Genomic DNA, 21,449 nt, shown 5'->3' with positions numbered 1-21,449 from the left:
GATTAGAATTTACTAAGTGAAAATCATGGATCACTCTAATGAACTGTAGAATCCTTTGTAAGCAATATCCAAGTCATTTAAAAAAGTATCTGTTTCTTCTCTTGACAACGTTTCGTCTTTCAAATTGTTCAACTTAATTAGCCAGTTAACTAATTTGGATTTTCCTTCAAAGTCTAAAGTCTTTGGTTCTTCAAATGACAGCTCTTCTTCAGAAGAGACAAGTTCGTTTAAGCTCAATACTAGTTCACTTAGTAAGGGGTGTAACTGTTCTTTGGTATTATAATTTAGCTTCAATGCATCCATACATGTTATAAAATTGCCGGTTGTTTCTGCAATCAATCTTGCAGACTTAGAAGTCTTTCCATGACTAGCCAAAGATGATGTTGAGGGGTGATAAGAGCCTTCTACGGCATACCGTAACAAATCGTTGGAATCAGGACCCGCCTGAAGTCTCTTAATTGCCGTTGGTGCAGTCAAGTTGAATTGTTCTGACAAGCGTTCTGGTAAGTTGGAAAGTTCTTCATTCAACTCCTTTTTGAAAGTTGTCTTCAAGATCCTTTTCTTTGCTTCATCGTCTTGAAATCCCTTTAAGAGCATTCTATATTGATTGATTAGCCTTGACGTAGTCGATTTGTACTTCTCTCTATCTGTAATATAGTCTTTAACAAAGGAATTTTCCACCATCTCTAGTGCCATTATTATTGAAAACATTTCCGCCAATGTGTCATAAACATTCTTTTGTAATGGTGATTTAGCCAAGGATGATCTAGATATCTCTTTATGATAATCAATGTTGTTATTTGATGGTGCGTATGAAGTGGTAGAAGTCGGAGCATAAGAAGGAGGAGCATTTGGACTAGACATGATTGCTTTAAGATATTAAAGTTTGTTATCTTAAGGAGAGGTATAAAATCTTTAAATTGGTATCCATAGAGTCTTGGCCAGTAATTTGTATTGCTTTATCGTCTTTAAGTATAAATGTTGATGCCTGTATTTTAGCGAAGTCGTACGAGTATTAGCCAAAACACAAAATTTTAACATTAGATTAAGCTTAAGCTAAAGAGAAATAAGGGATGCCCTCAAGTCAATTAGGGTGTGGGTTGGAAGGAGATATATTTATCAGAAAATCCAAAAACTAGATATATAGTACATATTTTTTTCATTAATATTCAGTCAATATATTGAGTCAAACCCATGGCTTGACTTTTTGACCTATAGAGGTCACCGTTGTATCCAAGTCTAAACCATGATCTCTTAGTATTGCTGTACACTATTGGAGGCGAAATGAAACTCTTCATTAACTTAAGGACTTCGTCGTAAGAACTTGTCTCCGCAATTTTGTTAATTAAATTTCTACTAAACTTGGCACGCGAGATCTCACATTCATCCATAATCCATTGAAGCAAATACTCGCTACTTATGCGATCATAGGGAGATACTGTGATCGGTATTCGGGTCTCCAAGTTTCTTCCATGAATCAATTTGATTTTTAGCACAGCTTCGAAGCGTATTGAAAAAAGTTTCCCTAAAGTAGTAAAGCTTTGGATGTGGGTCACAGGTATACCTTCATCAACAACATCAATATTCTTATTTTTTAAATAGTTTGCAATGGATATCATGGGATCATCATTATCAGAAGCGCTATTGGTATATTGCCACTCCTTGTTTGTGAACATTTGTAAAAAGTCATTTTCCGAAGGAAATCCAAACTGAAATTGACTCGATATGCCTTGGGTATTTAGATTGTTATTCTCAGTATTAAATTCTTCAGATTTTGTGAATATCTTGTTCTCCTTTTTCGCTGGTAACCCACCTTCATGGCATTCTAATATCTCTTTGATTTGTACTGTAACTTTGTTTAGTCGTAATTTCCTACTAACTGTCCTGATTGCGGAGTTTGTCATAACTTTCGTAAATAATATTATATCGTCTTTGGGTCCAACACAAGACACCGGTAATGATAAGTCTACCAAGACTTGCTGGTCTCCTGATGTTTGTGTTTCAAATATTGGCTCGTTAAATTGTCTGTATAATGGTAAAGTGTCATAGAGTTTAATCACAACTGGAAAACTTTCGACATAGGTAACTTCAGTATCAAAGGAATCCCCACATATAACTTTTACGTACAACATATGTCTTGTAGTTGCATTCCAGCGAGGAAAAGTACCACTGGATATTATATCTCGTGGGAGTGGAATTAATACTGGTATGTCTATACCTATTATTTCCTGACTGAATTCACCAATTGGTGGTCTGAAAACCATAGGATCTTCGTATATCTTGTAATCTCGGATAGTATCATTTGACCCTATAGTTGATGGAACGATGACTCTCTGTATCGTTCTTAGTTCAACTCCTACTGACCGAACACGAAAAGGTTTGCATTGCGCTGGCCGTAGCTCTATTGTGGTCTCGATACGTGGCTGAAAGTGTGTTAGTATTATCTAATAAATCCTATTGCCGATCTTCATATCATTTTGAATTCCATACTTACGATACTTCGAGGAACTCCAGGACAGCCGTGCACAATGTTAGAGCTAGAAAGCTTCAAACTTGCCACAACGGGTACCTGTATTTTTGGTGGGGACATTTTATCTTCAAGCTGCTTCCTTGAATGAACAAACTGTGGTCTGATGTAAATATTAACATGGTCGTGTTTTATGCAGGATAGAAGTTTGATGGAGCTCAACGGTCTCATAGTCAAAAACGTTGAACCCTTATCGCTCGACATATCCAGAACCAGAATTAGCTTTAGTTATAAAATACTGTCCCCAAACTCATGGGTCTATAAAAATTATATGTAGGTCATAAAAGCCCCGGAATTACAGCCCATTTGACTTTAAACTCTTTGTCGTAGGTCTTCTTGTAATATTTAAAGGTTTCCAACGAACTGATCAACAAGTTTGTAAGTACAAAAACCCATGCTAGCAAAAAATTTAACTCAATAATGGTGAACCTCTTCAGGCGAGCACTGAATAAGAAGACTATGAAGTATATGAGAATCTCATTTAGATAATGTGGTGATGCAAGTAATGCGAAATCAGGTAATGAGTACTTTTTCAAACCTGCTAGATAACGATGCTGCTCGTTCTGTTTGATTGAAACAACTAAGAACATCAAGAGAAGCAAGTAATCTGCAAGATTTAATTTCAATGGTATCTTTTTGTCCGAATCACTTAGATAATATGGCAAAAGTGACATGAATGAATTCAATGAAACCAAAGAGTAAAATAACATACCCATAACATAATGAAGAATATTCATTCTTGAGGTTTTAGAGAAGTTAGTAATAAAGAGGCACTCAAGGAGTCTTCTTATACTTTGTGCTGATAGCAAATAAAGTATCACTTGATAATTCTTGAATTCTTCTACACCTGGAATCTCTTGGACTGAAAAATTCATGTATACGGATCTCTTCGAATCAAAATATACCAGGCTTAAAAACCATTGCGACAAACAGCAAAGCAAAAAGAAGATGACGTAAAAATGTGTGAAGTAAGCTTTGGGCACTGTTAGCGATACAATTGTATCATCTATTCTCTTGTATAATTTCAAATCGACTTTTCTTTTATTCGAATATGTCTTCCCGTATAAAAGCATATTATTCAATACTTTAATGCACTTAACGCATAGTAGTACAACGATTGAGAACAGGAGCAGTGCTGCAATTACATATTCTATTGGGACATTCATACTTTTACCTGTTCATTATTCATAAAGGAATCTTAAATTCTCTGATTATCAAAAAGAGTAAGAGCTATTAGAGAAAAAGAAAAAAATATGAAGAAAATAATATTCAAATCCTACACGAAGTCGCCATTTAAAAGGCTGAAAAAAGTTAAATTACTTGATTGTATTAGTTGATACATTAAGCTCTATCATTACATACCGAAAAAAGATTATATGGAAATTGAATACGATGAACTGAACTTCTGAAACTATTAGACTCTAATATATCTGTCGAGGTGCACACCTTAACGACCGATGTATTTTTTCTCAAATGGTCTTACGACATTGAAACCAACAAAAGAGAAGGCAATTCCCAATTCAAATCCAATATCACCTCCGAATTCTCCAATTTTTCTACCAATAACACCAGCATACCAAACTTGGTCCATGCCAAGAACAACACCAGCAACACCACAGCAAAATCCGAAAACTCCGGCAATACCAACGGGATATGTTGTCTTATCATTGAAGTTTTCGTAATCGTATGCTGAAAAGCGACCCTTATTATAGATGAAGTGCTCAGAAAGAGATATACTTTGATAAATAGCCAAGTAGTAACCAACGATATTCATGAAGTTTGACATAACATCATCGAAATGGTAGTAAGCAGGGATGCAAATTGCCAAAGTAACAAAGTTACCGAGTATAGTCCAAAAAACTCTTGGGACCTTACTCAATTTTGACCAGAAAGCTTGAGCACTCAAAGCAATAGAGTACATATTTGGAATGTTATTTGAAACGGTGGATAAAGACAAAAGAACACATAAGAACTGACCAAATCCATGTAAGGAATCTTGAACCAAAATAGCGTAGACCAATCCACCAACAGATTTTGTTTCATATAAATCAGCCCATTTTTTATCAGCAGTTATACCCGTGCAACAAGCAGCACCTAATATTAATGTGAAGACAACAGGAACATACAAACCAATGGCAATACTAAAGAAAATCTTGTATGGATTAGCATTTCTTGGTTGGTATACAGTATAATCAGATGCATATGTGGTCCAACCAGTAGCAAAACCATAAATGGCACCACCGAAAGACAAAACGTCACCGGCAGTAGTTTGACCACCAACAGTTTCACCCCATCTGAAGTTACCAGACATAGCCATTCTGGCGATTATTGCAATAAAACATACTGCATTTGGAACCCATGACCATTTTTCATAAATATGAATTATATGGTAACCAAAAAATGTGACTATAATAGTGCAAACAACAAGAATCAAACATCCAGCCCATGGTGGACAAGCACCATTGTTGACAATATTTAACAACTGAGCGGAGGCCATAATATTGACAGCTCCCCATCCGACACAAGCAACAACATTGATAAAAGCAAAAATTCTCATACCGTAGTCACCACACAAATATTTGGACAAGATCATTTGTCTCAACCCCAATTTAGGTCCAAAAATGGAGAAATATGCAACTGGAAATACACCGATCATTGCGAAGAAGACAATAGTCAAAATACACTGAGCAAACGAAAGTCCCCAGATACCTACTCCAAGAGCACCCAACGAAAATGTAGCAATCACCAAGTTAGCAGACCACCACATACTGGCTGCATTCAAAATGGAATCATCAGTCTTTTCTTCATCAGTAACTATTTCAATACCCTTAGTCTCAGCATTCAACTTGGAAGCCAAACGATCAACAAAATTGAGTGCCTTCGTTTCGACCACACCATCTCCAGAGTTGTTTTCTAAAGACTTTTCAAAGGAATCGACTGATCCTGTTTTCTTGACACTTGCAGTATCAATAACTTTTTCCTCTTCAACGGACATTATTTAAAAAATTCTGATTTAGACGTAATCGCTTTCCAACCCTCAGCTCTTTCAACCGATAGGAATATTCAAGTTTGGCAAGTTCTTAATCAAAATGCAAGTAGCAGCAAGTTCCTCTATTTGATTCAGCTGATTTCTATTAAATTAAGTCTAATTGACGTTGGGGAAATCTGAATTTATATTTCAATCCTTAGATAGTGAATGGCACCATAGATGAGATTTAGATAGCGAAAAAGAAATGAAAAATTTTCTACAGTATCCTTTCTGCAGCGCCGCGGACTAACTGCCGTGGGAAATATTGGCAACAGAGCCCGGATCATAGATTCCGGTCCCTTTCTGTTTTATTTACGGTATGTACATCCTTATCTCACTGTACTTCTACAGACAGCAAGGGGTGTGCAGCGAATTAAAAGTTGTATGTATTTTAGATTCCGAGATTATACCGAGGGCATTAACTATCGTTATTTCCCTTTCTGTCCCATGGAGCGATAAAAATGCTCCGTTGGAACCTACATCGTCAGTCATCAACCGGCCACAAAGGCGTCTATACAGATCAATGTGCAGTATCGGAAGAATAAATCGTTGATAAGAGAATGGAGTATGCCGCGCAGAGCCCTTGAGGGGGGTCTACAAGAGTCTTACGAGCCAAAACAAGGAAGTACAATCAGATCCACTTGTGAATTGAGAAAATTATTTGAAGCTGTATATCATTATAACTCATTTGTCTAGTGGCAATATAATTGATTTGTCTACTGTGTCAATTGATCATCTAGTGTAAGCATTGTATACTAGCTTTAAGGGTATTTTCAGCAATTGGATACAGTCCTATGGAGAGTGTATGAGGCCTCCGAATCCCAAGAATGAACTTAAGATGCACGCTATATTCACGTGATCGGTACATCCTGCCCTTTGTAGATGGCCACATAGGTTAGTTTATGTCATACCTTTTGCAGCATAAAATAACACAAGTTTACTCTTGATATTGAATTAGTTCAACATAGGAGAGGAAAATATCCTACTGATTTCCTTGGAGGGTTGATGGAACGGTCGGATCGTTTTGGATTTCAACAGAATTATGTGATTGGGAAGGTATATCATTTTGACAAGCCCGCGGGCCGACACTCGCTGCTGACTCGGTTTCGTGATATCAACGCTCGTGTTAGCTGTACTTTAAGTAGTATGCATGTAATAAATGAAACTGCATATACACACGTTAGGGTGTTAGGGCTAGTAGCATAGAGAGAGGATGATGAGACAAATAGATCAGTTGGTATTGCAATTTTAAACTTCAAGGCAAACTCATACAATACCGCAAATAATACGAGTTGAATGTAGAACGACATAACCTATGGTTTGGTCGGAATAAGTATGACGTATATTGAAACTCGAATTGTTATTGACAATATTTTTATGATTCCTATTGCATGAAAATTCCAACAATTTTTTTCTCATTAACCATGAATCAATATAAACTTGATAAAGTAATTGGATTCTACAGGATTTATACACTTCTATTTTATCTACTTCTTAACTTCTTTCAATAACATAAGTGCACTTCAAATCCTCAACTATGTCATTTACATGGATCACCCAAACCAGCACTGGTCGTCAACTTCTCCATATGCTTGACAGTATGATTCGCCAACAATTGCTGAGTTGACTTTGCGGGTCGTAGAAAGTCCCATCAGAAAACATTTCTTGCTATAATACCCGTAACATTCAGTCGATGGTGTACATGATTGTATCTGAACAACCTGTCCATCGTCGTCGTCGTCCTCGGTGACAACTGCATAATTTTTAAGCTCATCCCAATTATATAAATCACTGGCATAACCACCATTTTCACCCCAATCCGTATAGCTAAACCAAGAACCACTGCTGTCTCGCTTTGTGGCAAAGTAGTGTTGTTGCTATTAACTTCTAAACCAGTTGAGCAATACGAGCCTAAAGTACAGTTGCCTAATAGGCTCAACGCCAGTTCGACCGCAGTTGTGTCGGCAATTACTGATATTTTGACAGAAGGATGTTTAATTATCATCTGATATCCACTATGCTCCCACGTTCCATTCCAGTTTGAATACAAAGCTGAGTGCTGCGATATGTGATGTACGGTTCTCCCAGCATGCTCGCCTATTAAAGATTGTAGCAACATATGAAGGCTAGTTGCATTAATTGCATACCCGTTCTTCGATATCTGCCTTTGACCAATAAAATCTCGGGGAAATCCGTCAAAGTGTCGTTTATTTGAGCTTCCCAGACTACTATCCCAAACCCAGCCGTCATTAGAGAACACATTTAGCTCCGCAGACAAATAATTTAAAGCGGCTAATCCTGCTCCCATGACAGAACATGTAACCAACTTATTGAGCGCCCCCCTGGGAGGTATAAGCCAAAAAAACTTAGCCCATGTCCCAGAACAGGCACCTGCGTAAACGACATTAGCACCACCCGTGATGAGTGTAACACTGTTACCGCTTCATCTACTGCCTTCTTCCACCATTCCTTCCGTTTTGCCAATTGAGATATTGTATCGAAACGCTGAGCTGCTGTTTGCAGTTATTTGGCAGCAGCATGGGCCGCCATGTAATGATTGCACACTATTGTCCAGCAGGAAAAGGCAAATATAAAAAACATAGACAAAGAAAGTATCAATGCATATAATGCCTGCCGATATCCTCTTGTATCAGGGGCTGCAGTATTCACCAGATCCATATTCAATTAACGACTTTAACTTATTATTGTATGAGCTATATTTTTTTTACATCTTGAGATTCAGCATCCCTTTTTATAGGCCACAAGTAAGGTTCCATTACTTGTTGTAGAAAATTTCTTCAGATACGTCGAAATTGTCGATTTGATGTCAATGCGTCTCTCACCCTGTACGTAAACAATACATGCCACCCTTATCGTATAACCAATCCACTTGAGTTCAATTTGAATACAAAGCTGGATACCTGGTTGCATATCCCACCATATTACCAGCATAATCGACCAATTGAAGACCGTAAGAATGCATGATAGTTAGTTGCGCAGACGATGTTGAAGTATCGGAACTATAGGGTGGCATATATTGTTTACTGCACGGCGTCCTCGGACTTTAACTTTACTTACCCGAACTTGTGAACCTTTCAAGTGGACCTCTGTTCACAATAAATTGAAGAGAGCGTAATTCTGCGTATGTACGGCTTTATTTTGACAATTAACTATTAGTCCCTATTATATATTCGGACAGCATTTTGCTTCTGAAATGTATATTGGCAACCTCAAGTGGGACTTATCTAATGTACATGCTGAAATCAGAGCACGAAAGTATAATTTTACGAATTACTTGGATAGTGTGAATATGAATGCCGATATTAGTATAGACCGATTAGACAAAGTACGACATCAACACTACTACCATCAACGTAGTCGAACTGGTGTTCAAAATTTGCTAAATTTTGCCAATTACGATTTCGAAGTTATATTTTTTTTACTGAATGCAAAAAATCAGGAAGCGGATGCTCTTGAGCCGCTTGTCTGAAAATAGAATAAATTATACGATAACGGTATAAAAGCTCACAAGAGAGTTCAAAAGCTCATAAAGAGAGTAAAGATAAAGCACTACGTGCTCTACATGACAGCCTATAGTTTACTAAAGAAAACATTTCAGTTTGAGTGACGTGGACTCCGAACAAGTTAGTACCAGAGAAGTTGAGAAAACAAGGTTCAATGCCGTGCACATTACAAAGATAGAGCCGGATATCTTATTATGGACCTAGAAGAAACGTTCACAAGCGACTATGAAAATATTCCTGTCAGTTAAAAGGGGATTAAATTAACTTCGAAGAATGTGTTTGTTTCACGCAAGTGTGGTGTCTTGTGTAGGCTCCATTCACTTAACTACTTTACTACATTACTACATTATTGCCTGCTTGAAAATTTTTTGAACATTTGTTAAATAATTATACGCTTCTATTTTTCTATTTTTTATTTTTCAATGAACTGAAAGAACACACAATAAATAGATAATCCAGATAACTTTAAAATTGGATACCATTTTGAGTCAATAAGTCTTTCAACCTAGACATTTCACTCTCCATTTCTGACTTTTCTTTCATCAAATTGTTAACCTTTTCCTCTAATTGTCCCATTCTCTCCATCTTACGGGCACGGGACCTTCTTGCTGCAACAGTATTCCTTGCACGCTTCAAAGCAACAGGATCGCTCTCATCAATTGGCACTGGAGCCAATGGACGAGATCTTTGCTTCTTCGAGTAAGGCACACAACCTAAACGATCAACCGAGGGAGAACTAGACTTTTCCAATTCCTGTATATCTGACAGGTCAATGAGCGGAGTTGCAAGAGTAGAGGAAGTTTCTGGAGTAATAAGTTGATTCTGTTGAGATTCAGTATTGCGCTTCTGCTTCTTTGTAGGAATGAATACTGAAGGTGCCATTGACTGAGCAAACAGTCTCTTAGAGGCTTCAGGCTGATGTCTCAAATCTTCATCTTTGACAACAGGATCACTGGTCTCGCCAAACATCATCTGAGACTCATCCCCGAAGAGAGAAACCCAGTCCTCTTTCAGGTTGGCCCTGGCACCATCAACTATGAAATCTAACTCGTCAAACATAGGGGTCTGATCGATATCCTCTCCCTTGTCATCTAGAGTGTTGGAGAATACCGAATCCAACACCGACGAGTGAATTGCAAAAGGAGTCTTGGAGTCTTCCACTTCTCCAGAGCTCCCATCAAACAAAGGAAGGTGAGACGATAATTCGTCTACACCTGCATGTTTCGTGACGACTTCGTCAACATATGAAACATGCTCTTGAGGATCTGTAAACTTATCACCAGCAGATTCAAAAATAAATGAATCTCCTGATAATATCATTGGACTTTTAACACTTGTAAACATTGCGGTAATTATTTTCTATTTTGATAGTATAACAACTTAATAAACTCAACGCCATGATGGACGGGTACGCTTTTTCTTTTTATCACGATAGCATTTTGATTGAATCAATCTAAAACAACTTTATTTTAGGGGGTGATTAAATAGTTTTGGATACAAACTTTTTATAATCAAACAGTATTTTCACTATAATAAACTAATTTATTTAAGCACACATCTTTAAAATATGTATATCTTCTCTTTACAATAAAACTAATATTGGAATCTTTGTCAGTAAATCTTTTTTTTTTGGATTAATTTGTTATTATCGTTGCTTTAGTTGTTGTTGAGTAAAAAGAAAATTTAAAATGCTGCTAAATCTAAGTCGGGATTCCTCCTTTGTTTTATAGTTTACGGTTCTAATGAAAAATTTTTCACTTTCCCAATTAGGATTCAAGCTGTAGCGCTTAGAAAGCGCATTATGCTGATAGTTACGCTACGGGAAGGAGTCGCGAAACGTAAACCTTATCATACTCTCAAGCGATTAGTAATATTTGCCATTCTGCAGGATGTGCTGAGTGTAGCGGTACGGCTGGCGTATATGAGTCACTTCTTATTGATTAGATAGACCATTCCGTGGTAGCATACCTTAAAATGCCACGTATGTTGTGGGGTCTGGATGTCTTTAAAGACGGCATTTCTTACGGAAATAGAATATTAATTGCAACCAAAGAATGCAATTGGCCAAAAACAAATAGGGTCAGCATGATCCGCTTGTAGTAACAGGAACAGGTTATGCGACAGAGGTAGTGAAAATGCCATGCTGGCTCCTTTCGTATGCCACTTACAAGGAGCCAATGATAGACGGCATACTAGGTAGCGTGGAGAAAGACGTTGCGTCTCGAAACTTCTTTGGCCTTATCTAGCTACGTAATTGATTTCCACTGTAAGATTGAAGAGAAGAGGAGGAGGAGATCGACGGCAATGCTTCAGAGTATCAAGCCTCTTATTTTCTTTTTTTTTTTTTGGCCCCAACGTTTCTCTGATCCTTTTCTACTTATTACATGCGCTTATGGAATACTATAGCCAATCACAATCCCATTGGGGTTGAACCTTAGACTTTAAAGGTACGCTACTAAAATATTCTAACGTAATACAGCTCGCTAAATCACTACAATTGATTTGGATGGATTGCTGTATTGCAGTATAAATCACAGTCTACAACTTGCTCTCTTGTATTAATTGTTTATTACACCATATCTTGGATGCTCTAGGGTCCTCTCGTTTAAACTGAACTTGTTGTTTGATTTGGTCTCAGGACTGAGGCGAAGAAGCTACGTCATCATCGTCATCATCATCGTCATCACTATCATGCTCGATGACGGCTTTCTTCCTCTGGAAATCTTTGACATGCGCCAGATTAAGCATATTTGTGAAATTAGTAAAGGTGAATTTACGGCGATTTCTAAGATTGTGTGAATCCGGTGTACCACCCATTGCTTCTTCATCAGTAAAAGGGGTCTTACCACCCATAGAGGACGCCGGACCATTGACATAAGAAACGTCTTCAGCAAAAGTTTGATCGCCGAGATCTACTCCATGTGCAGCATAATGAAGTTGTACAAGCTTTTTGATAGCATATTCCACCTTACTACTTATTTTGTAGGGAAGCGGCGAGTCTCTCGAGGCTCGGAACAATATGACATTGGTGCAATGTTCGTTCTCCATTCTAAAAAATACCCAAATAAACCTTCGAATAAGCTCAGCCACGGCAATACAAAAACTCGTAACAGCCAGCTGTTGGACTTGATTGCTAAAGCAGGCATAAAAAACCCATTGGAATCTCAACGTTACATCGCATATAATCGCAATATAGTAGTAAGTAGGGTTCTTATAGACCAAATTGTCTCTTAGAAATAAGTACTTAGAACCGCTCTGACCGAGAGACCAATCCATTGTTACGTCCCAAATAGAACTATACAAAGAATTGATAGCTGCAAAAATGATAAAAGCGATTCTATTGTTTTGAGATCGCTCAATACGATACACGCTCAACAAGCAATAATACAACGTCGTGATAGAATACTTCAACATGTTAGCTAAATGGGGAAACCAGTCACCAGTATCCGCGTAACGTCTGACGCATTGCAAGAACCTGAAAATACTCGGTAAGGTTCCAAAGAACCCCATTAATCTCGATTTTGCTGAACCACACCTAATCCCACTGGGCAGCGGGTGATCCCCAATTAGTCCCGACCAATGGTGGGAGTATAGACAAAAGAAGAATGATATATTACCCATGGTATAAGTCAACGAACACAACATGTCTCCCAAAAAGAAATCACGAAACTCAACAGGATAAAGTCCCGAAAGCATTAATCTCCAAAGAGCGACCTGAAGCCACTTTCTGCTAGGTCCATATAACTGGGGACCAGGCCAAAAGAATATTGAGAGCATCACACCAAAGTAGATCCAGGGCCAATCTCTTCCAGGAAATTCAATCGGCCAGAAATTATTAAAACTGAACCACATTATTAAGGCTAATAAAGCAAAGCCGAAGGATGGCAAGAGCCAGAATTGCTGGGTGTCTAGAGCAGTGCTCATGTTAAATTCGAAGATAAACTTGTAGTTTATCTTGAAATACTCAAAGACAAACAAATTCACTCCAAAGAGTAATACCATAAAATTCATTAAGAAGAATCCACCATATATTTGTAACATGAATAACCCCTCGGAATATACGCCATTAATTATTTTATTAAGAGCCACATAGAGGGCCAAACAAAAGAGTGGTATCGCAAATCCAATGAAAAGACCTGAGAAAAAAAATGGAATGTAATGTGTTGGGGCCCTAATCGTATTATTGCTTAAAGCATATGCAATACTTTTCAATTTTTCCAAAGACACCTTTTTATCCTGACTCTGAGGATCGAACGTCTCGATATATAACTCCTCAAGATTAGTCACAATCTTATCAAGTAAATCACTGGTCTGAAAATATGATTCATCGTCTACTTTCTTCATATAATCTGCCGATATCGACGTACCGAGGGCCTTATCAAACTTTTTTGTTATCTTTCTGAAAGCAGTTCTGTTTAAAGTCTTGTATGATTTGAGTAAAGATAATGCCCTATAAAATTCCAACATCGCTTGTTTGAGCTGCTTTCTAGCATATAAATAAGGCACATTATAATCAGAACTGGTATAATCTCTTCTTCTCCTCTGATGCAACTGAGAGGCATTTTGCTCAACCCTATAAGCCGACTCCTCATTCGCACGATTATTTAATGTACTAGCGTTTGATGATATGTCATCACTATCGCCAGAACTACCATTTCTTATACGATTTTGAAAGTAATTAGCGTCATACATATCATAATTGTCAATTGGAATACTTCTGTTTCTTTTCTTCCTCCATTTTTTCATAAATGCTGTGGATGGTAACGTCGGCAAATCGAATCTTGCTAACCAACCAAATATGCTCTTCGTACGGTATGCAATGTCATTCATTCTGTAATACACTGCTACATGATCGTTGGATGAATGCGAAGTATTAGAATGCAAAGCTCTCCTCTGAAGATAGAGTCTCCTGTGATCCTTCAATTGTTCTAGCTGGTCCTGAATTATCAAAAATCTCTCATATGCTTGTTGTTCTCTCTCTTGAAAAAATAAATTAACCTTGTTGTACTCAGAATCCAACCATTTAAAAAAATTATCCTTGGCTTCTTGATAGTCCTCTTCCTTGTCTCTTGATGATTTCAAAGAGTACCCAAAAGCAGAAGTTTTCTTCAGACTTTCATATTCTGGACTTTCATCTGGTGAACTTTGGCCCACGTTGCTATCTACAAAGATATTGTTATCTGTGTCCACAGATTTATTTCCACCAGGACCATTTGGGATTAATAAAGGAGTCCTATCTGTTGTTTCTCTCTCCAGTTGTTGTACGTTAGCCTTCAAAGCTTTGATTTTCTTGATAAACTTTTTCCCATTCTTATAGTTAACGTATTGATTTTTCCATTCAGTAACCAAGCCTTCGCTTAAAGATTCCCCAAACTTCATTTTCGAAACACATACACAAGCGATGGCTATTAAGATCTTATATCTTTTCTTCTACACCGATTCCTAATTCTTACAAATATTGTTAGTTTATATTTTATTTCAAATCGATGAACTTATCTATATTACCTAATTTTTTTGTTCCTTTATATTTGATGATATCGAGACAGGGGAATTGATGCTAAAAACTACGAAGGACTGTACAAGAATTGTGGTAGAAGAATAATTTATAACTGAAGAATATATTGTATTCTATGATATTTCCAGGTAATTGCTAAGTTGATTAGTTCTAAATGTATGAAAGTAGAATTTTGATAAAAAATACCGTTATTCTCTTAGCTCTGATATCTCACATATAAAGCATCAATAAAATGAGGATGTTTAATGCCTGGTTCCCTGGCTGCTTTGAAACCAGCAAGTGACTCTTCTACAGACCATCCTAATCTTTCAACAAGATAGCAGCATATTAAGAAGCCTGTTCTATTAAAACCGTAATGGCAGTGAACAGCTATAAGTGGATCTTCCACTTTGTTGTCTTTAAGGATGTCGTCTATCAATTGTATGAATCTTCTAATAGAAACTTGATCTGGCACAACTTTAGAAACGGTGGCGCATTTATAGTATTTGACATGTTTAAGAGACGTTGGGTTATACGGTGGAATGTCTGCTGAAATGTCTACTATAGCGATGAGCTTACCCTCCGGAGCCCCTTCTATGTTAAGGGAGCCATAAAATAAGTCCTCAAGCGTAGCTGGTGAATGAAACTCATCATCTTCTCTCAAGGTTTTCATCGCTAATAAAGGAGAGACATCTTTTCCGTTATTGCGTGCTATATTTCCAGAAATTGGCTGGAGCTTCAGCCATTTCAATTCATTCTTTAAACCCCACTTGTCACCGGATATGTCAGCTTTTAATTTTAGGACCCAAGCTGGAGATAGGCGAAGGCGTTCAGGGAAGTTTGTTTCAATATGACGTAAAACCATTCCACTAACAAATTCCGGCTTCATTAGTAAAAGAGAATGGCCCGCATTATTAATTTCAATAGCACAAGAGACCTTTCTATTAAATGTTTCGCTCAAGAATCGATCTATTTCACGAACAACCTTTACTGATGTTACTTGATCACTCGTGCCGCCTATAATCAAAGTCTTTTGATAAATTCTATGATCCTTCGGATCATCATTGAGCTGGTGGATGGCAGTCACTAGGTCCGAGAAGGTGGCTTTTTTAAAGCCATTGATATACTTTAAGATTATATTTGAATTTATATCCATATTCCATCTAAGTTGGCGAAGCTTGCTATACATGCTAATAGTGTGGTCATCCTTGCATAGCTGTCTCAATACGCTTTTACTTTCCAACCCTTCCAATCTGTCCCATACTCTGAAGCAATTGAATAACCAAGGCACATACGTGAATATTTTTAACATAGATATTGTGCTAGGATTACTTTGTTGAGTACCACCATCAATATCATTTCCAAGTCCAGGAGGGGAAAGCAAGATTAATCCCTCAACGGTATGTGGTGGAAGACATTTTGCAAGCTTAATAGCGAGATGAGTACCCATAGAATGGCCAATCAATAGAATCTTCTTATCAGCTGGAATAGCTTGCTTCGTGAACTGCCGAACTATTTTAACAATATTATCAGTACTGAAATCATCCCAGTTCATCTTGGAAATACTGCTAGAGATCCTATGCTTTTCTTCCTCTGTAAATGAGCTAACCATTCTTGCAGATTCATGGAACTCTAAACGGGAATTCCCGAAACCTGGTAAATCCAACGCTACAATCTCCAGACATTGAGAAAGCAAACCCATAAGTGGATGAAATTGAGACATCTGACCACCTAAACCATGGATAAATAGCAATACAGGCGCTTCTTGTAATTCTCGCTCAATATTGATATGTTCGGGTATGTTCTTTGAGTCTTTCTTCATGAAGCTATGTAAAGGGTGAGGGATGTGCATCGTGCTTAATGTAACACCGTCCACAGAGAGCGAACTCTCTTTTGACAAATCTAAGTCCATTACCTTAGTATATTTAGCCACCAAAGAGCTGTCATTTGGCTCTGTCTCTTCCACTAGCTTTTCAAATCCATTCTGTTGTCTAGCAATTTCAATCTTTAAAAATTCATAGACTTTCTTCAGAAAAGTATTCGTCTTCGATACTTGTAGTTGTGATTCCTCCTCCACAATCTCTTTCATGATCTAAAGAATTCACGATTCGGTAAAGGTTTCCTGAAACTATTCGCAAGTGAATATCAACACTCCCTCGTATCTTTCTTCGTACTTTATATTAGACAGCGAGATAAATTTTTGTGTCTCATATCAAAACGTTTAATAAAAACTAAAGGTTTCAACGGCAAGAAAATTATAATTTTAAGAGAGGCTATAAGACTGAAGATATATATAGACAGTTGAATGGACGGTAATTCATCTTCTAGGGACTTATCCTTCGATGGAATTGGAGATTCTTTTGAGGAGCTTGATAATTCATTGGATAATGCCTTGAACAGCGCATCCAATAACTTGTTTAAATATACTAATAACAGCGGGAATTCACGACAAAATTCCCAAGGGTCAGTGGGAGCTATTCCTTTGATGAACATGATGCCTGATAGTGATGAACTTTTAGACCAAGATAGACAACAAGCGCGGTCACTAGAACAGAATGACAGTTCACCTTTAATAGCTGGATCGACATACGGTTATCACAACCGATCTACCTCTTCCACGAGTATTTCATTGAATTTAGGAGAGAATACTTTTGCGAAACGTTTCAAAAGACTTTTCAAAACGCTTTTAGGAAACTTTCATAGCGCAGAACTGGAATTAAGGAAAGAGAGGCTAAAGAAGGGAGGTGCAACTGATTACAGAAATAGTGTTTCCCACAGAAGAAGAGGTAGTACTTCATCAGAAAGGTATATTTCCCCAAAAAATGGTGCAGCAATTTCATCTAAAATCTATCCTGACAACGCAATATCCAATGCAAAATATAATCCCATAACTTTTGTGCCTGTGGTGCTATACGAACAATTCAAGTTTTTCTTTAATTTATACTTTTTGTTGGTTGCTTTATCTCAGATAGTTCCCCAGTTGAGGATAGGGTATTTGTCATCTTATATTGTACCTCTTGCTTTTGTCTTGAGTGTTACTATGTTAAAAGAAGCTAACGATGATCTTCAAAGACGGCGCCGTGATAAGGAACAAAATAGCGAACAGTATGAAGTTCTCAACCGCTCATCCTCAATTGGGCAAGAATCATCCCTTATATCGTCGAAAGATTTAAGAGTCGGTGATCTCATAAAAATTAGTAAAGATAGCAGGGTGCCTGCAGACATGATATTATTACAATCTTCGGAAAAGGGTGGTAGTGGTGAAGCATTCATTAAGACAGATCAGTTGGATGGTGAGACTGATTGGAAGTTGAGGGTTGCTTGTAATGTGACTCAATCAATTCTGAATTTAACTGACTTGGTTAACAACATTTCCCTAATAGTAGGAAATCCTACAAAATCAATTCATCAATTCAATGGTAGGCTCATCTACCATCCTAATAGACATACGGGCTCTTCATCATCGTCCCCTAGTAATCAAACATTTGCCTTGACCGTTGATCAAACTTTGTGGGCCAACACAGTATTAGCTTCAGGGCCCGTGATTGGCATTGTCATTTACACGGGGGTGGAAACCAGGCAGCTGTTGAATACAACAACAAGTAGAGTTAAAACCGGACTATTGGAACTAGAAATTAACGGACTTTCGAAGATTTTGTGCCTTGTTGTCTTTTTACTCTCTGTTGCATTAGTCCTAGCCCACGGATTTCCTCTTAAGTCAACGTGGTATATTGACATCATGCGTTTTTTGATCTTGTTTTCAACAATAATACCTGTTTCGTTGAGAGTTAATTTGGATTTAGCGAAGTCCGTATACGCATCTCAAATTCAAAAAGACAAAGATATTCCAAATACCGTTGTAAGAACCTCGACAATTCCCGAGGATTTAGGTCGAATTGAATACTTGTTAACAGATAAGACAGGAACATTAACACAGAATGATATGGAAATGAAAAAATTGCATTTGGGAACTGTAAGTTACGCTGGAGACACATTAGACATAGTTTCAGAATATGTCAATAGCCTTTCTCCGTTAATTGATGGCCTCAAGAAGAAGGATTTGGGAGCAAAGGTGTGCGATATAGTGCTAACCTTAGCTTTATGCCATAATGTTACTCCGACTTATGACAACGAAGATGATCTTACATCAGTATCCTACCAAGCAGCCTCGCCAGATGAAATCGCAATAGTTAAATTTACGGAGCTGGTTGGTCTTAAGCTTTTCAAAAGAGATAGGCATTCAATTACTTTGCTTCACATTTCAAACAACCAGGAGTTGAAATTTGAAATTTTATATAACTTTCCTTTTAACTCAGATACCAAAAGAATGGGTATTATAGTCAAAGATATGCAACGTGATGAAATATGGTTCTTGGAGAAGGGCGCAGACACAGTCATGGCTAAAATTGTTAACGTAAATGATTGGCTAGACGAAGAAACAAGCAATATGGCTCGTGAGGGATTAAGAACCTTAGTTATAGGACGGAAAAAATTAAGCAAAAGCTTATACGAAGAGTTTGTTAAAAGCTATGGTGAAGCTTCATTAGCAATGCACGATAGAGACCAACTAACACAGAGAGCAATAGGTCACTATTTGGAGCAAGAGTTAGAGCTTTTAGGATTGACGGGAGTTGAGGATAAGCTACAAAAAGACGTTAAGACGTCAATTGAATTGCTAAGGAATGCAGGAGTCAAGATATGGATGTTAACGGGTGATAAAGTCGAGACCGCTAAATGTGTCTCGATTAGTGCTAGATTGATCTCTAGGGGACAATATGTTCATCAAATTACAAAGGTCGGACATCCAGAAATAGCTTTGAGTCATTTGGATTACCTCAAGAACAATCACAATGCGTGTTTATTGATTGATGGGGAGTCACTAGGCACCTACATGAAGCACTTTCGTCGAGAATTTTTTAGTACTGCAATCAACTTGCCCGCCGTGATTGCTTGTAGATGTTCTCCTCAACAAAAAGCTGACGTTGCTTTAATAATTAGGGACTTTACAGGTAAAAGGGTTTGCTGTATTGGTGATGGAGGTAATGACGTTAGCATGATTCAGTGCGCTGATGTTGGTGTTGGTATCGTTGGTAAAGAGGGTAAGCAAGCATCTTTAGCAGCGGATTTCAGCATTGACCAATTTTGTTATCTCCTGAAATTATTGCTCTGGCATGGTAGAAACTCCTATAAACGATCAGCTAAATTGGGACAATTTATAATCCACAGGGGCTTATTGATATCTGTCGCGCAAGCTGTGTATTCGATTTCATCCAAGTTCGAACCTTTGGCATTATACCAAGGCTGGCTCATGGTTGGATACTCAACCGTCTATACTATGGCCCCTGTGTTCTCTTTGACTTTGGATTGCGATGTCGATGAACACCTAACTAGACTATACCCTGAGCTTTATAGGGAGTTGACATTAGGAAGATCATTATCTTACTGGTCTTTCTTCTTATGGGTTGCAGCTTCATTGTATCAAGGCAGCGTTATACAATTACTAGCTCAACGATTTCAATCGTTGTCAACTGAAAGTTTCTTGCCAATGGTATCCCTATCTTTCTCCAACCTTATATACAATGAACTTTTCATGGTTGCATTATCTATAAACAGATGGAACAAGATTATGGCTAGCACTATAATAGTCACGTTTTTGATATACGTCATATCAGTTCCATTCTTGTCGGATTATTTTGATCTTGATTACATAGCTTCTGTCAGTTACATACTTCAGGTGGTTATCAGTTTAGCAGTCAGTCTAGTTCCTGTTTGGATGCTTCAGTTCCTTAGCAGGAAGCTTCGTCCTCCGAGTTACGCCAAAGTCCAGCAACATTGAACTCACGAAACTTTATCCAGATAAGCAATCTTGGTTCTTGATTACATCTTCATGGATCTTTATAATGTTATAACTGTCGAAGCATCATCTCACACAGAAAAACTTGGCGTCTTGACTATAAAAATCGATTAGATATAATTGATCTCTAGTAAACATACGCTCTGTTCCTTGAGCTATCTCAATCGCAAAGCTTGCCGCGCAGTGATTCTATAGTTTATTTATTAGCTCTAGTTAAATACTGATATTCTTTTAAATCTAAGGAAGAATAATTGCATTTGGAAGCACAACTCATAAATGCTTCTTTCATGTTAGAAGCTAGAAATCAAAAGGTTTTCTCTGAGCTGATCACATTGTAATACGCTTGAAAATGAGTTTTTTCTCAAATAAATATGACAGCTTGTGGTTCAAGTAATTTGATGGTTGATTTTAAGTAGCAGGAAGCTGTAGTGTCTTTGAATGACCTCTTTGATATAAATTTTGCAGCTGGATAAGATGTCCTACGTAATTTTTCGAATGAAACCGTAAATAATACCCAGGCTTTCTAATAATACTAAGTTCACGCTTTTCAATTAAATTTGCTCATAAATGCGATAAATTAACTGGTTAGCGACTATAACCGTTAGTCCCAGTCCTCTATCTCTTCAAAATTACATAATGTTTGTTCTCGCTTTTTCGAGGAATACTCTACAAGCAAACGGAAAGCCCCTATTACACAACCTTTCAAAATTCATGATGCTCCCAAATTTCGAAAGAAAAAGAGAGCTACACAATGGTGTATCATTATATCCTTTGTCGAGATAACTAAGTAAATTTCTTTGCCAGTAGTGCTAGCCTTATCTACCTGTCAATACCTGCAGACAAGTATATAGTAGGAATGATGATCTAAAATCGGGTATGCACTGCATAATAGACACGTAATCAAACAAAGGCTGCAATATTGAGGTAAGGAATGGATTTGTTAGTTTCGAGTGAATATCGTGAAAAATGAAGTCTACGATTTAAAAATGTTTTATCGTTTTATTTGTAAAAGATACAATTAT

General features: G+C 37.5%; 10 protein-coding genes across 10 annotated transcripts; 2 read left to right on the top strand and 8 right to left on the bottom strand.

Annotated features, from left to right (window-relative positions):
* Positions 1 to 30: 30 nt before the first annotated feature.
* Positions 31 to 864, bottom strand: VPS28 (ESCRT-I subunit protein; the record flags this gene model as incomplete). The annotated part of the gene is made up of 1 exon (XM_062955397.1): positions 31 to 864. One exon carries the CDS (start codon positions 862 to 864, stop codon positions 31 to 33), a length of 834 nt encoding a protein of 277 aa, XP_062812004.1.
* A 305-nt stretch (positions 865 to 1,169) lies between these two features.
* Positions 1,170 to 2,590, bottom strand: PRCAT00005330001 (uncharacterized protein; the record flags this gene model as incomplete). The annotated part of the gene is made up of 2 exons (XM_062955396.1): positions 1,170 to 2,423; positions 2,495 to 2,590. 2 exons carry the CDS (start codon positions 2,588 to 2,590, stop codon positions 1,170 to 1,172), a joined length of 1,350 nt encoding a protein of 449 aa, XP_062812003.1.
* Positions 2,591 to 2,805: 215 nt separating this feature from the next.
* On the bottom strand, positions 2,806 to 3,693 carry DFG10 (putative polyprenol reductase; the record flags this gene model as incomplete). Its single annotated transcript, XM_062955395.1, has 1 exon — positions 2,806 to 3,693. The coding sequence occupies one exon, from the start codon at positions 3,691 to 3,693 to the stop codon at positions 2,806 to 2,808; it is 888 nt and encodes a 295-aa protein (XP_062812002.1).
* A 281-nt stretch (positions 3,694 to 3,974) lies between these two features.
* FCY21 (purine-cytosine permease) lies at positions 3,975 to 5,522 on the bottom strand (the record flags this gene model as incomplete). Its single annotated transcript, XM_062955394.1, has 1 exon — positions 3,975 to 5,522. One exon carries the CDS (start codon positions 5,520 to 5,522, stop codon positions 3,975 to 3,977), a length of 1,548 nt encoding a protein of 515 aa, XP_062812001.1.
* Positions 5,523 to 7,206: 1,684 nt separating this feature from the next.
* PRCAT00005327001 (uncharacterized protein) lies at positions 7,207 to 7,863 on the bottom strand (the record flags this gene model as incomplete). The annotated part of the gene is made up of 1 exon (XM_062955393.1): positions 7,207 to 7,863. The coding sequence occupies one exon, from the start codon at positions 7,861 to 7,863 to the stop codon at positions 7,207 to 7,209; it is 657 nt and encodes a 218-aa protein (XP_062812000.1).
* Positions 7,864 to 8,769: 906 nt separating this feature from the next.
* Positions 8,770 to 9,045, top strand: PRCAT00005326001 (uncharacterized protein; the record flags this gene model as incomplete). The annotated part of the gene is made up of 1 exon (XM_062955392.1): positions 8,770 to 9,045. The coding sequence occupies one exon, from the start codon at positions 8,770 to 8,772 to the stop codon at positions 9,043 to 9,045; it is 276 nt and encodes a 91-aa protein (XP_062811999.1).
* Positions 9,046 to 9,544: 499 nt separating this feature from the next.
* GCN4 (amino acid starvation-responsive transcription factor) lies at positions 9,545 to 10,423 on the bottom strand (the record flags this gene model as incomplete). The annotated part of the gene is made up of 1 exon (XM_062955391.1): positions 9,545 to 10,423. One exon carries the CDS (start codon positions 10,421 to 10,423, stop codon positions 9,545 to 9,547), a length of 879 nt encoding a protein of 292 aa, XP_062811998.1.
* A 1,290-nt stretch (positions 10,424 to 11,713) lies between these two features.
* Positions 11,714 to 14,458, bottom strand: SYG1 (Syg1p; the record flags this gene model as incomplete). Its single annotated transcript, XM_062955390.1, has 1 exon — positions 11,714 to 14,458. The coding sequence occupies one exon, from the start codon at positions 14,456 to 14,458 to the stop codon at positions 11,714 to 11,716; it is 2,745 nt and encodes a 914-aa protein (XP_062811997.1).
* Positions 14,459 to 14,790: 332 nt separating this feature from the next.
* Positions 14,791 to 16,662, bottom strand: PRCAT00005323001 (triacylglycerol lipase; the record flags this gene model as incomplete). Its single annotated transcript, XM_062955389.1, has 1 exon — positions 14,791 to 16,662. The coding sequence occupies one exon, from the start codon at positions 16,660 to 16,662 to the stop codon at positions 14,791 to 14,793; it is 1,872 nt and encodes a 623-aa protein (XP_062811996.1).
* Positions 16,663 to 16,878: 216 nt separating this feature from the next.
* On the top strand, positions 16,879 to 20,409 carry PRCAT00005322001 (putative aminophospholipid-translocating P4-type ATPase; the record flags this gene model as incomplete). Its single annotated transcript, XM_062955387.1, has 1 exon — positions 16,879 to 20,409. One exon carries the CDS (start codon positions 16,879 to 16,881, stop codon positions 20,407 to 20,409), a length of 3,531 nt encoding a protein of 1,176 aa, XP_062811995.1.
* Positions 20,410 to 21,449: the final 1,040 nt, after the last annotated feature.

This window comes from Priceomyces carsonii, assembly GCF_900007245.1.
Source record: "Priceomyces carsonii strain CBS4050 genome assembly, scaffold: Debaryomyces_carsonii_scaffold_6, whole genome shotgun sequence".
Classification (NCBI taxonomy): Eukaryota; Fungi; Ascomycota; class Pichiomycetes; order Serinales; family Debaryomycetaceae; genus Priceomyces; species Priceomyces carsonii.
This window is presented reverse-complemented; position numbering and strand designations above follow the sequence as displayed.